Raw genomic sequence first — 12,818 nt, forward strand, 5'->3', positions numbered from 1 at the left:
TTGGCTGCAACATCAGGGGCATGACTGATGTGACTGCAGGCTGACACAGTGCAGCCATTTTTCAGGAGACTTAAGCCCCACCTCAGCTTTCTTTCTGTTTCTAGGTTGATCTAAAGGTAACATGAGGTAGTGTTTTCAATATGGCAACCACTGTGGATTGGGCTCAAAAGCCTCCTTTACCAAATAACTAACATCACTCAGGATATTGTCCAATCTTTTTTAGAGTTTATGGATGGATCTCGGGCAGCAGGGATATACCAACCCAGGGTTCCTCCTGTGGCCATGGCCAGAGACATCTGAGACAGCAGCTCTGGAGAGGGTTTTAGGGCCCCGAGGGTTGCAGCGAGGCCCCCAGCAACTCCCATCATGCCCAGGGCGTTTCCCAAACGACTGGTTCCCTGTGCAGAGAGGCCTGCCAGTGCTCCGACACAGCACAGACCAGAGCCCAGGTACATCATCTGAGGAAAGAAAAAGACACACAAATTACAGTGCAGTCGTTTTTTCAGAATCATATTTATCTGTGTAACTGACTAGCATGTAATTAAACTTAACAAGTATTAAGACCTACAGCCTTAGCTGCTTCAATATGGGTGGAATAAGAATATGATCACCTGCTCAATGCTGTAACCAGCGGCCAATGAGGCTCCGTATCCCCCCACAAACGCAGCCCCAGGCAGAGCATACAGGTAGTTGTACTCAGGAGGGTCAGTTGGCCGCTTGAACATGTCCAACATCCTCTGAGTAATCAAGAACCCACCTGCATGACAAAAAGACATTTTGTTTAATCTTAATGGGGATAATTTTCATCAGTTTTTATATTTTGTGCTAAAATGTTAGAGGTCTGACCGGCAATGTTGATGGAGGAAACAAACGCAGCAGTTAGAGCGAGAGTCTCAGGCAGGGTGGAGGGTGTAAGACCTCCCCCCATCAGCACCAGACCTCCGACCGCTGTCAGACCTGACAAAGATGACACACAGAATGTTTGAAAATATGAAAAAAGGATATAATGTCTTAAAAAATACTTAAATCCCTGATAGTCTACCGACTTCTAACCTGAGATGGCGTTGGTAACAGACATGAGGGGTGAGTGCAGAGCGGGTGTCACGCCCCACACAGTGTGATATCCCACAATCCCTGCCAAACCAAAGGTGGTGACCATCTGAGTAAAGGCTGCGTTTGGTGATATGATGCCCAGAGCTAGACAGGTTGACACACCTACAGAGACACAAAGCAGAGCAGGGTTGTTGTTGTGATTGTGTGCCTGCTGTGTGTGGTTTTCTGTCTTGTTTTGGTGGAAAAATGTGCAGTTTGTTTTTTTCCTCTTCAACTATTCCATTGATTTAATGATAAAAAAGGGGACTGGAAAAACTAACACTTTTATTTTTATATAACATCTTATGCAAGTAGTGACTCACTATTTCTCTGAAACTTCAAAAGAATTAAACTTAAAAGTCAAACTTGACTGAAAATCACATTCCCCACTGTTCTTAATTACACTGGAGCGTCTCCATTCAAAGGTCTCGTTTAGATCCAGTGATTTCAAAGCTTTTGCAAAAAAAAAAAAAGCTCATTTAACCAAGACCTATTTTTCACCAGTATTGTTTAAACTAGAGGTTCTCAGCAAGGCCCCAAAAAGCAGGTCACAGAGCTGTTTTTAGTGGGTCATGAATGTGTAACTGGGAAAACATTTGTGGCCCATGGCGGACAGACATCCATGTAAATATGGAGCACATTCATAGAGTATTCAGACTCCCTTCACTTTTTTCTAATTTTCTTATATTGCAGCCTGATGCTGCAGTCAAAAAAAGGCCCATCTTATTTTCTACACTCAGTACCCCATCATGACAAAGTGAAAACATAACTGCAAAATGTTTTGCAAATTTATGAAAGATAAAAACTTAAAATATCACACTGATATAAGTTTTCAGATCCTTTGAAAAAGCCCTTTAAATTCAGCTAAGGTGCCTCCCATTGCTCTCAATCTTTGCAGAGATGTTTCTACACCTTGATTGGAGTGCAACTGTGATAAATTAAGTTGATTGAGCATGATTTGGAAAGACCTCTCTATAGAATGCCTCACAACTGACAGTGCATATTAGAGTAAAAACCAAGCCATGAGGTCAAATGATCTACCTAAAGAGCTAAGAGAGAGGTTTGTTTTAAGGCACAGATCTTGGGAAGACTACAAAAAAAAATCTACTGCACTGAAGGTTCCCAGGAGCACAGTGGCCTCCATAATCCTCAAATGGAAGAACTTTGCCAACACCAGGACTCTTCTGAGAACTGCCAAACTGAGCAACTGGGGAGAGGGGCATTAGTAAAAGAGGTGACCAAGAACCTGATGGTCACTGTGACTGAGCTCCAGAGATCCTGGAGATAGGACAAAGTTCCAAAAGGACAACAATCACTGCAGCCCTCCACTGATTTGAACTTTATGGCATAGTTGCAAGACAAAAGCATCTCCTCAGTGCAAAACACATAAAAGCCCGCTTGGAGTTTGCAAAAAAAAAGCACCTGAAGGACTCTCAGACTGTGAGAAACAAGATTCTCTGGCCTGATGAAACCAAAATTGAACTGTTTGGCCTCAATTCTAAACATTATGTCTGGAGGAAACCAGGCATCACTCATCACCTGCCCAATACCATCCAAGCAGTGAAGCATGGTGGTGGCAGGTGGGTTGAGGAAAAGCTGAATGTAGCAAAGTACAGAGATATCCTCAATGAAAACGTTTTCCGCAGTGCTCAGGACCTCAAACTGGGCCAAATGTTCACCTTCCAGCATGGCAATGGCCCTCAGCACACAGCCAGGATAAAACACAAGTGAAATCTGTGAATGTCCTAGAGTGGTCCAGCCAAATCTCTCACTTGAACCATGTTGAACATCTCTGGAGAGACCTGAAAATGGCTGTTCACCTACAGTCCCCATCCAACCTGACTGAGCTTGAGAGGATTTGCAAAGAGGAAAGGCAGAAAATCCTCCAATCAAGGTGTGCAAAGCTTATTGTATCATATTCGGAAAGACTTCATGATGTAGTTGCTGACAAAGGTGCTAAATCTAGAATATATGGACATTTAACTTTCTGAAGTAAATCACAGGAAGAATGAACTTTAAAGCTCCATATCTTCGCACTGAGATATCTGTCCTTTTAGCTTTAAAACTGGCATACTATAAAATAAATTCTTGATTTTTAAGGCAGTAGCAGATCTTTCTTACTCCATTTACCTATTGTTTTTGGTCCATTTGGTCCAACAGTTAAATATTGCATAAATGAATCTTTACATGAAGTAATATTGTTTGAGTAAGCCCGAAAACACTCAAGAAATTCAATTTTCTCTAAGTTATTGTTTGGTTTATTGTATAATTTAATTTAAACATTGTGTTTCCATTGGCACAGAGGCCATTTTGGAGAGAACCAGAAAAACAAAAACATGTCTTACAATCATTTTAAAACACTTTCACAGAAAGAGGAAACACCCTTCCTCTAAATATCTCTGCATGAGTTTTAGTGTTTGAGTCTAACCTGCAGTGTAGACACCCGCAGAGGTCATGGTGCGTCTGAAGGGAGAGACCTCAGCTGCTTTCTCTGCCTCCAACTCTGCCACTGTTTTCTGTTTCACTGGGGCCGGGGGGGCTGTTTTGGGAAGCGGGGAGGGGAACATGTTGTTGCCTTCCTGGACATATTGAAAAACAGACATGTGGAACCGTGTGAGAACTCAGAGGACATCCAGAGTTTTGCGTGAGAAACAGAAATCAAAACTTTGGGCTCGTGCATTGTGGGAGATCTCGCCTGAATGGTTGGAGCGCTCAGAATACAAACTCAAGGACCGCAAAGGAGATTATGCTGAACAAACAGCAATCACAAACCAGTTAACAGTGGCTCTGAAAGGGAAATTCTCTTTTAAGGGGCCTGAATAATGCTTAGTTTAACAAGGAGTAAACTGATATGTCCTATTGAGGTTGCATGCTCTCCCTGACATAAACAATGTGTCAAAGCCAACATTCCTGTAAAAGTATATTTTTAAACATTCATAACATTCCTGCAGGGATCTAACATGAGCTTTTCCCAGTCGGCAATGGGATTTTAGTGCTCATTTGGCACAGGATCGTTGCATGTCAAGATCTGATAGCTCATGCCGAGAGGGAGAGATCAATGCCAGGAGCGTGAAGCTGCCAACGAATAAAAACCCACCTTCATGACCAGAGTCCCTCGGATGACGTGGTCAAGAGTTCCATAGTCGAATTCTTCTGTGGGCTCATAGTGGAAGTACTCCTTATCTGGGCTGATGGCTTTCAGCAGCTTCAGGATGTTGTTTGAGTACAGAGTGCTGGCCTGGGTCGCCATGCGGCTGGGCAGGTCTGTGTAGCCGACGTGTGTTACTCCCTGGAAAAAGAAGTACAAAAGTTTGTAAAGACTTCTTAGGAGGGGAACATAACGGAAAAAACAGGCATCCCAGAGATCTCCCCAGGAAGCTGACCTTGTAGATGTGCAGCTCTCCAGGCTTGGTGGTCTCAATGTTCCCTCCTGCTTCTGCAGCCAGATCCACCACCACAGAACCGTCCTTCATCGACTCCACAAACTCCTTCTTGATCAAAATTGGAGCCCGCTTCCCTGCATAGAAACAAAAATGGAAAGATCAGATATGCATAAAAAGTTTTAATACCACGCAATCCAAGACACAGGAAAGCTAAAGGATAGTGAAATTTCGGCTCATCGTCAACAAAAGATAATCTTGATCAACTGAAATTACTGACATCGCTCCTACACACAACCAAATGATTAGTCGTTGGGAGACAAAAAACAAGAGAAAGGCTGCAAAAACTGCTCTTTATAGCTAGATCAGTGATTTTTTGCAGATATTTTTTATCCTTTCTTTTGCCCTATTCACAAAGGATTAGTTTTACATCAGAACCTCTGGTAATGTGCAATACTCTCTGTCTGTGTTTTTAATCCTGTGTGAATTGACCATTTCTGTAGTTTGCAGAGTAAAAATTCCAGGACAAATTACCAATCATATTCAGCAAACACAGAGGTCCATAGGTTATTCTAATTCTGTGGGAATCAGCATCTCTATTATTTAGGGTGGTAATTATGGGTTTTTTACAGTCTGTGTGGCTTTTCCAGCGTCTTTTTCTGATTGAAAAAAAATAATACAGGTAGCATAGGAGCATGTAAACAAAGTTTTGACACATAAAGGTTAGAAATAGTGCTTCTCTCTCAGGTATTTTCAGTTTATGAGTACAATTGACTTTATTTCACTTATTTATGTAAAACTCTGCTGTCCAAATGTGCGTGCACTGTGATTCTGCTCTGCTTCCTGAAGTTTCTCCTTGCAAAATCCTGATCTTATATCAGTGTAATTTAGCCGTACATTTCATGCATTACACAATTTACGATTTCAAATGTGTCCCTCAGCATTCGGTGACTATGCTGCAGCAGTTGATCTGCACAAGGAGAGTTGTTATGGATTTACATCAGTCCAAAATTAAGAGTGTAGAATAATATTCACAGCATCACCTGCATAAAAACTGTCAAAAGTAACAGGAGAGGTGCATATTTAACATTAGACATCTCCATTTCTCATACATTAACAGGAAGGATGCTCAACTTTCTCTCTTCCTTTGTCTGATCAGCTGCAGATACCCACAGATGATTTAAGTAACCTCTCTGCATAAGGAAGAGTTATGGGAGATTGTTCACTTGTTGTTGCTTATGGACAGCCTGCTACAGATCTAAGATGTATGCATACAGAGGGAAAAAACACTTAAGCACATGCTGTCTGTTGGAAATGCTGGTAAACAGTACAGGGCACATGAAGGTAACATCACCTGCACAACACGACATGCACAACATTTTATTTATTTTGATAAACTATAGAAATAAAAATTCACTTGCTGCAGCAATGCAGCACCCTTACATTTTCCTTATGAAATATCTGTAAAGTGTAATACATGCCAGACTTCACTCATCGCCTTCCAAACACGGACATCAGAAGTATTCACAAATTAACAAAAGGTCCACAGGTAAATCTAATCCTGTGGAAGTAAGGCATTAGTCACATTTTAGTCATATCTCACCCTGTACAATTTTAGTCTATATTTAGTTGACAACATTTCAAAAACATGTTAGTAATGTTTTAGATGTTCCCATATCATTTTTTCCTTCCTGATACCAATTCCAATACCAGAGCGTTGGGTATTGCCTGATAAAAATACTGAACTGATACTGGTGTAAACTTTCTGTAAGCTAAGAACATAGTCCTACAAACAGAATAGTAATGTGCAGCCTCTCTGTGACACTTAAAGTTATTTTCCTGCTAATTATTGTGAGTTTTACTACATAATTTTAAAATAACAATGACACAGAGGGTCACATCACAGGGTGTCTATCTCTCTTTCTCTCCATTATGATAATTCAGGCCTCCATAATAATTTGTGTTTTTAAGCATGTACAAGCATTTAAGCATAATGCGATGAAAAAAATGAATAAGAAGACGTTCAATATTGCATCTACCAGTGTGGATTTCTGGAGTTCATCTTTAAAGTCACCCAAGCTCCAGGCTTAACAGAAATGCTTCCATTTGGGCTACGATTAATGGACTGGCACAGCTTCAAGAGAAAAACAATGTTTCTTTAGAGCATTATTGCAGTTAAACAATCAGCAACTAACACTGCCTTTTTTCTTTCTGCAGTTTTTCTGATTAATCCTAGCAAAGATTGATGTGACTGGCTTAATCTCAAGTAGTTACATGATTTTCTGGATGCTGAACCAAAATGAGCAAATAGTAACCATCAGTTCAGCATAAAAAACAGAACAGGTGGTTATTCTCAAAAAGGGAATGATCAAATTCATATTAAGTTGCTTGAGGGTTGTTATAAACTATTGACTTGTGCTGCCTTACAACATGAAAGGACAAAAGACAGGACCAGGAAGAAAACCGTGTAACTAACCTGGAATCAAGGCGGTGCTGATGAGAATGTCGACCTCTTTGCACTGCTTAGCAAAAAGAGCCATCTCAGCCTCAATGAACTCCTTTGACATCTCTTTGGCATAGCCTCCAATACCTTCTCCAGACTCTTTTATATCCACTTCTAAAGGCTCTGCTCCAAATGACTTGAACTGCTCCAGGGCTGCAGGTCTGACAGTCGAAACACAGGAAAGTTAATACAAGAATCATGATCATAACAGCTACCATCATGCAACTGGAAACATGCTTTATATTTACATGTAAATATTCTGTATTTTACATGTAAATACTGTTTTTGCAAAATAAAAAAGCAGTAGAGCAATGAAGGAAAAAATGCTCCTTACCCTTCATTTCCACATACCCATGGTTACACCGACAAGTTAATCTGAAGTCCATTCATTATTATTGAAACCTCTATTATAATGATGTTTTCTTTAGAAATGTGCTGCAAGTTTCTTGACAAAAATGAACTTCTGCAGTGCATTTCGGAAGTGAATTTGTCATTTATAAAATCAATAAAATGGTGAAACATCAAAGGGGCTGAAAACATTTTATAGGCACTGTACATTAGGTAGTTTTTGATCAATAAATCAAAATCAGTTGCTATCATTTGTCAGAGGTTTCTGGGCAGAGAGACACTATTTCTAAGTAACAAATCTGTAATTTCTGATGGCCATGCTTTAAAAAAAACAGCACATCGACATTTTTCCAGACAACTATAATGCTACTCTTGCAACAACCATGTTAATATCTTACCTGGTGTCAAATCCTCTAACTATGGCCCCCATTGACTTGGCTGCTCCAGCTGCTGCCAAACCAGCTACTCCACCTCCAATTACCAGGACCTGTTAACAACCACAACATTCATTGTGGCCCACTGTGACTATTCTGTGTAGAATAGTGAAATGACGAAGAATAGGGCAGCTAGCACCCATGTTGACATGGATTACAGTCGACATTTACCTTAGCAGGAGGTACTTTTCCTGCAGCTGTGATCTGACCAGTAAAAAACCTGCCAAAGTGGTTAGCAGCCAGAACCACTGCCTTGTACCTACAAAACAAACATTCACGTCACATTTTCCAATCATGAATAGCTACAAACACTTTAATGTACATGCTTTTCTTTACCCAGCGATGTTAGCCATGGAGCTAAGTGCATCATATCCCTGTGCGATGGTGACTCGGGGCACCTGGTCCATGGCGAGCACTGTACTCTGCCTCTCTGACAGCTTCTTCATCAGCTCTGGGTTCTGAGCTGGGTAGATGAAGCTCACCAAGGTGGACTTTGGCTTCAGAAGGTCTGCTTCAGTCAGACTGGGGGCTCGAACCTTCAGCAGAAATAAGGCTTTGGTTTTCTGTGACCAGGTAAATGTTAGAAGAAGAGCCAAAAGTAAATATTTCAAACCTTGAGGACCAAGTCAGATCCAAGTGCCCCCTTGACATCAGTGATGGTGGCTCCAGCATCGATGTACTGCTGATCAGAGAACTTGGACTCTTCACCAGCCCCACTCTCAACCTGTACCTGGAAACCCTGTTTGACCAGGGCCTGCGCACCGGCTGGAGACAGCGCCACGCGACGCTCATTCTGTACAGTCTCCTTAGGAACGCCGACCACCAGGTCCTTGTAGAGCACACCTGAACACAGAAAGCACAGGTAAGCAGAGTCTACAGTAGGGCTGTGTGGCATGAGAAAGTTACATGTTATGTTCAAAAGATAACATGAACCACAGTAAATTAATAAGACTGCACATTAGGTATAGCTCTCACTTTGTATGTCTGTTTGCTGTTTTTCATCTTTTACTCCATACCAGTGTTTGAAAAATGTTTCTCCTCAATCCTAAATCAATCTAAAGATGGTTTCATTACTTAATTGGCACCAATGAATCTGTGGATAGCTAACAGAAAACTTCAGCTGCATCAAGACAGTGTACAAGCTTTGCCATCACACCCCAGTCCTTCAGAAACCTGCAAAATGTTCACATACTAAGTGATAATGTATTACTTCTTCACATTTAGCCTTTTTTATGATTAAAAAATTTTATTGGTTTTCAATTAACAGTGAATCCAAACATACAAAACCCTAATCCATTGCCCACCCCTGGTCATCACCATAAATACAATCAGTCTTGGTTGTAAGCCTCAACAACATTCTATCTCAAGCATAGTCATGTTAAATTATCAAAAAAAAGGGCAGATTCAGACCATATGCCAATAAAACAATAACAGTAATGTTATACCAATGATCGTAATAAAGTCTTAAAGAACAAAAAAAAAACAAACAAACAAAAACAGGAAAAGTAAAATGTTCACTTAATATTTATCTGTCTGTAAAGTAGTATTTAAAGAAAAAAACAACAACAACAAAAAAAAAACACTTATATGAAAAGTACACAAGTTATACCATAATGATGATAATAATATAATAATAATAATAATAATAATAATAATAATAATAATAAATTAATTAAAAATACATGAATAACTTACTAAATAAAGATGGAATAAGACCATCATCATAAACCCACACAAATGTCAGATATTTACCCCATTTTCGATGGTACACTTCTAACCTTCCAAACTGCTTATAGGACATCCTTTCAAACGCTGCCACTCGGGCCATTTCAACAGTCCATTCTTGGAATGAGGGCACACTTTCCTTCTTCCACCCCCTGAGCAGAATCTGTCTGCCAATCATGATACTTGTTTGAATCCAACTTTTAGCATGTTTTTCACATCCATTTAAAAGTGAGTCATCACCTCAAACAAATAGTCTGGGACATAAAGGGTTGGAATCCTTGTAATCTCACTAATATTGTTATGTATTTTGTCCCAAAATTCTTGTACTTTGTCACAGGACCATAAAACATGCAATAAAAAGCCTTCCTCAGATTTGCATTTCCAGCAATCTGGTGTGTCTGATAACTCGAGCTGATACAATCGAAAGAGAGTCCAATAAAAACGATGTTTGATTTTAAACCGAATGAGGCGAACTCTCGCATCGCTAGACATTAATATCTTACAAATCCTTCCCCACTCTTCCTCATGTAATGTCAGACACAAATCTTTCTCCCAATTCTTTTTAAGAGCCAGCATAGTTCCATCACTCAGTCCTTGAATCATAATACACAGCTGCTTCATGGCCTTTCTCATAACACTTCATAACTTTGTGAATGAACTTGGGCGTTCTTCGAGCTGATGAAGTGGAGCCAAAAATTCCCGCCAGCAGGTGGCGGAGTTGTAAAAAAAAACGGGGACTGGGAAATACAATATTATTGAACTAAATCCTGATAAGATTTTAATACTTCATCTTGGTACAGATCCCCTGGTGAAACAAGGCCTTTTTTCAGCCAATTCTTCCAAATAAAGGGGTTTTTATTAATATACAGTTTTGGGTTTAGCCAAATAGATGACGAGTCATTCAAGTATGGATCAAAATTGAACAAATGAGCCATTTTACTCCACACCAGTTTAAGATGAGCTATAATTGGATGTGCTTTAACTTCCTTAGGAAGTTTTACTAACAAACATTGATTTGGTGACAAAAGGGCAAGAACAGACTGCTCCATACAAAACCAAGCGGGAGCCCTTTCAGGAGGAGGTGTCCAATGGGCAAGGTGTCTTAAATAAAAGCATAATAATAAAACAGCATTTTAGGTAATCCCGGCCCCCTCTATCAGCTGGTCTTTTCAGTTTACTAAGGTGTACTTGAGGTCTTTTACAATTCCATATAAATGTTTTTATTATCCTATCAAACCATCTAAAATATGAGAGGGGGATCTCTATTGGAAGAGAATGGATGAGATGATTTAATTTAGGAACACAGTTCATATTAACAACATTGACCTTTACAGCCATTGACAAATTAAGAGTAACCCACCTATTATAATCACAATTAATTTGGTTTAAAAGGGAATCAAAATTAACTTTAATCAAATCTTCCAATTGAGGGGGAAATAAAATTCCTAAGTACTTGATCCCTTTTTTACACCACTGAAAAGCACCTGTCTGAAAAACTGTATGTGGACAGTATGCTGTTAAAGGGAGTGCTTCTGGTTTGGACCAATTTACCCTGTAGCCTGAAAATTTTGAAAAAGTATCGATGGTCCTTAGGAGAAAAGGCACTGATCTACTGGGGTCAGCCACAAAACAATAAGATGTCATCAGCATATATCATAAGTTTGTGCACCTGACCCCCAGTAAGGATACCTGGAAAGTCAGTTGCCTCCCTTATAGCTGCTGCCAGAGGCTCTATAGCAGGGGTCACTAACTGTCCGGGTCCGGACCCAGACGCCATCCGATATGGACCTGGACCCGGACCTACAATCATTAGATTAAAAGGGAACTTTAAATTTGGACCTCTTTGAATTTTAGTTGATTTCCCCTGCTCTATAGCCAAACAAAACAGGAGGGGTGAGAGAGGCGAACCCTGCCTCGTACCCCTTCCAAGTGTGAAATAATCTGAAATAAGTCTGTTGGTTTGAACAGTAGCTTCTGGGTTCATATAAAGTACTTTAATCCACTTAATAAAGGTGTTACCAAATCCATACGCTTCTAAAATTTTAAACAAATAATGCATTCGACCACATCAAATGCCTTTTTGGCATCAAGAGATACAGCAGCTATCAGGGATTGGACCTCAGATACTGACCACATAATATCAATTACACGTCTTATATTGTCTGATGAATTGCCGCCTTGAATAAACCCAACCTGGTCAGTATGATTAAGGAAATAACACTGTTTAATTGATTTGCTAAAATTTTTTAAATAATTTTAACATCTGCATTAAAGGTTGAACAGGTTTTAATTGAGGATATCTCTGTACTTTGTTCCACTCAACTGTCCCTGCTGCTGAAACACCCCCACAGCATGATGCTGCCACCACCACGATTCACTGATGGGATGGTATTGGGCAGGTGATGAGTGGTGCCTGGTTTCTTTCAGACATAACGTTTAGAATTGAGGCCAAACTGTTAAATCTTGGTGTTATCAGACCAGAGAATCTTATTTCTCAAAGTCTGAGAGTCCTTTGGGTGCTTTTTTTCAAACTCCAAGCGGGCTTTCATGCCTTTTGCACCAAAAGAGGCTTCCGTCTAGCCACTCTGTCATCGAGATCAGTGGAGGGATGCACTGATGGCTGTCCTTCTGAAACTTTGTCCCATCTCCACACAGGATCTCTGGAGCTCAGTCAGAATGACCACTGGGTTCTTGGTTACCTGTCTAGCTAAGGCCCCTCTCCCATGATTGCTCAGTTTGGCCAGATGACCAGCACTTGGAAGAGTCCTGGTTGTGGCACACTTCTGCCATGTGAGAATTATAGAGGCCGGTGTACTCTTAGGAACCTTCTGTGCAGTAGAATAATTTTTTGTAGCCTTCCCCAGATCTGTGCCTTACACCAATCCTGTCTCTGAGCTCTGCAGGCAGATCCTTTGACCTCATAGCCTGGTGTTTGCTCTGATATGCATTGTCATCATGGGGCAATCTATAGAGAGGTTTCCCTTCCCAAATCATGTCCAATCAATTTAGTTTACCACAAGTGGGCTCCAACCAAGGTGTAGAGCAGCTCAGCAACAATACAGAGACATGGGAGGCACCTGAGCTATAGAAAAAGTGTTGTTGACTTATGTAAATGTGATATTTCAGGGTTGGTGTTTTTTATGAGTAAAGAGAGAGGAAAATAAATTTAAACAACTGTAGCATCAGACTGCAACATAAAAAAATTGTGAAAAAGTAAAGGAGATCTGAATACTTTCTCTCTGAATGCCCTGTATGTCTTTCCAATATTAAAATACCCAGCAGGGTTGTGGAATTTAAAAGACTGGACAAATAAAGATACTGTACAGAACAAAACTG

General features: G+C 40.3%; 1 protein-coding gene across 1 annotated transcript in view; it reads right to left on the reverse strand.

Annotated features, from left to right (window-relative positions):
- Positions 1–12,818, reverse strand: part of LOC121509329 (NAD(P) transhydrogenase, mitochondrial-like) — a 30,260-nt gene that overhangs the window by 12,591 nt on the left and 4,851 nt on the right. Inside the window, exons 3-14 of the mRNA XM_041786613.1 lie at positions 8,371–8,600; positions 8,094–8,293; positions 7,929–8,016; positions 7,722–7,810; positions 6,949–7,136; positions 4,476–4,609; positions 4,190–4,381; positions 3,521–3,671; positions 1,054–1,215; positions 847–957; positions 612–757; positions 263–458 (exon numbers count right to left, since the gene is read on the reverse strand). Of these exons, the coding sequence (XP_041642547.1) occupies positions 263–458; positions 612–757; positions 847–957; positions 1,054–1,215; positions 3,521–3,671; positions 4,190–4,381; positions 4,476–4,609; positions 6,949–7,136; positions 7,722–7,810; positions 7,929–8,016; positions 8,094–8,293; positions 8,371–8,600 (1,887 nt within the window). The remainder of the gene's footprint in view (positions 1–262; positions 459–611; positions 758–846; positions 958–1,053; positions 1,216–3,520; positions 3,672–4,189; positions 4,382–4,475; positions 4,610–6,948; positions 7,137–7,721; positions 7,811–7,928; positions 8,017–8,093; positions 8,294–8,370; positions 8,601–12,818) is intronic.

The sequence above is a fragment of the Cheilinus undulatus genome, linkage group 1 (assembly GCF_018320785.1).
Source record: "Cheilinus undulatus linkage group 1, ASM1832078v1, whole genome shotgun sequence".
NCBI classification, from domain to species: domain Eukaryota; kingdom Metazoa; phylum Chordata; class Actinopteri; order Labriformes; family Labridae; genus Cheilinus; species Cheilinus undulatus.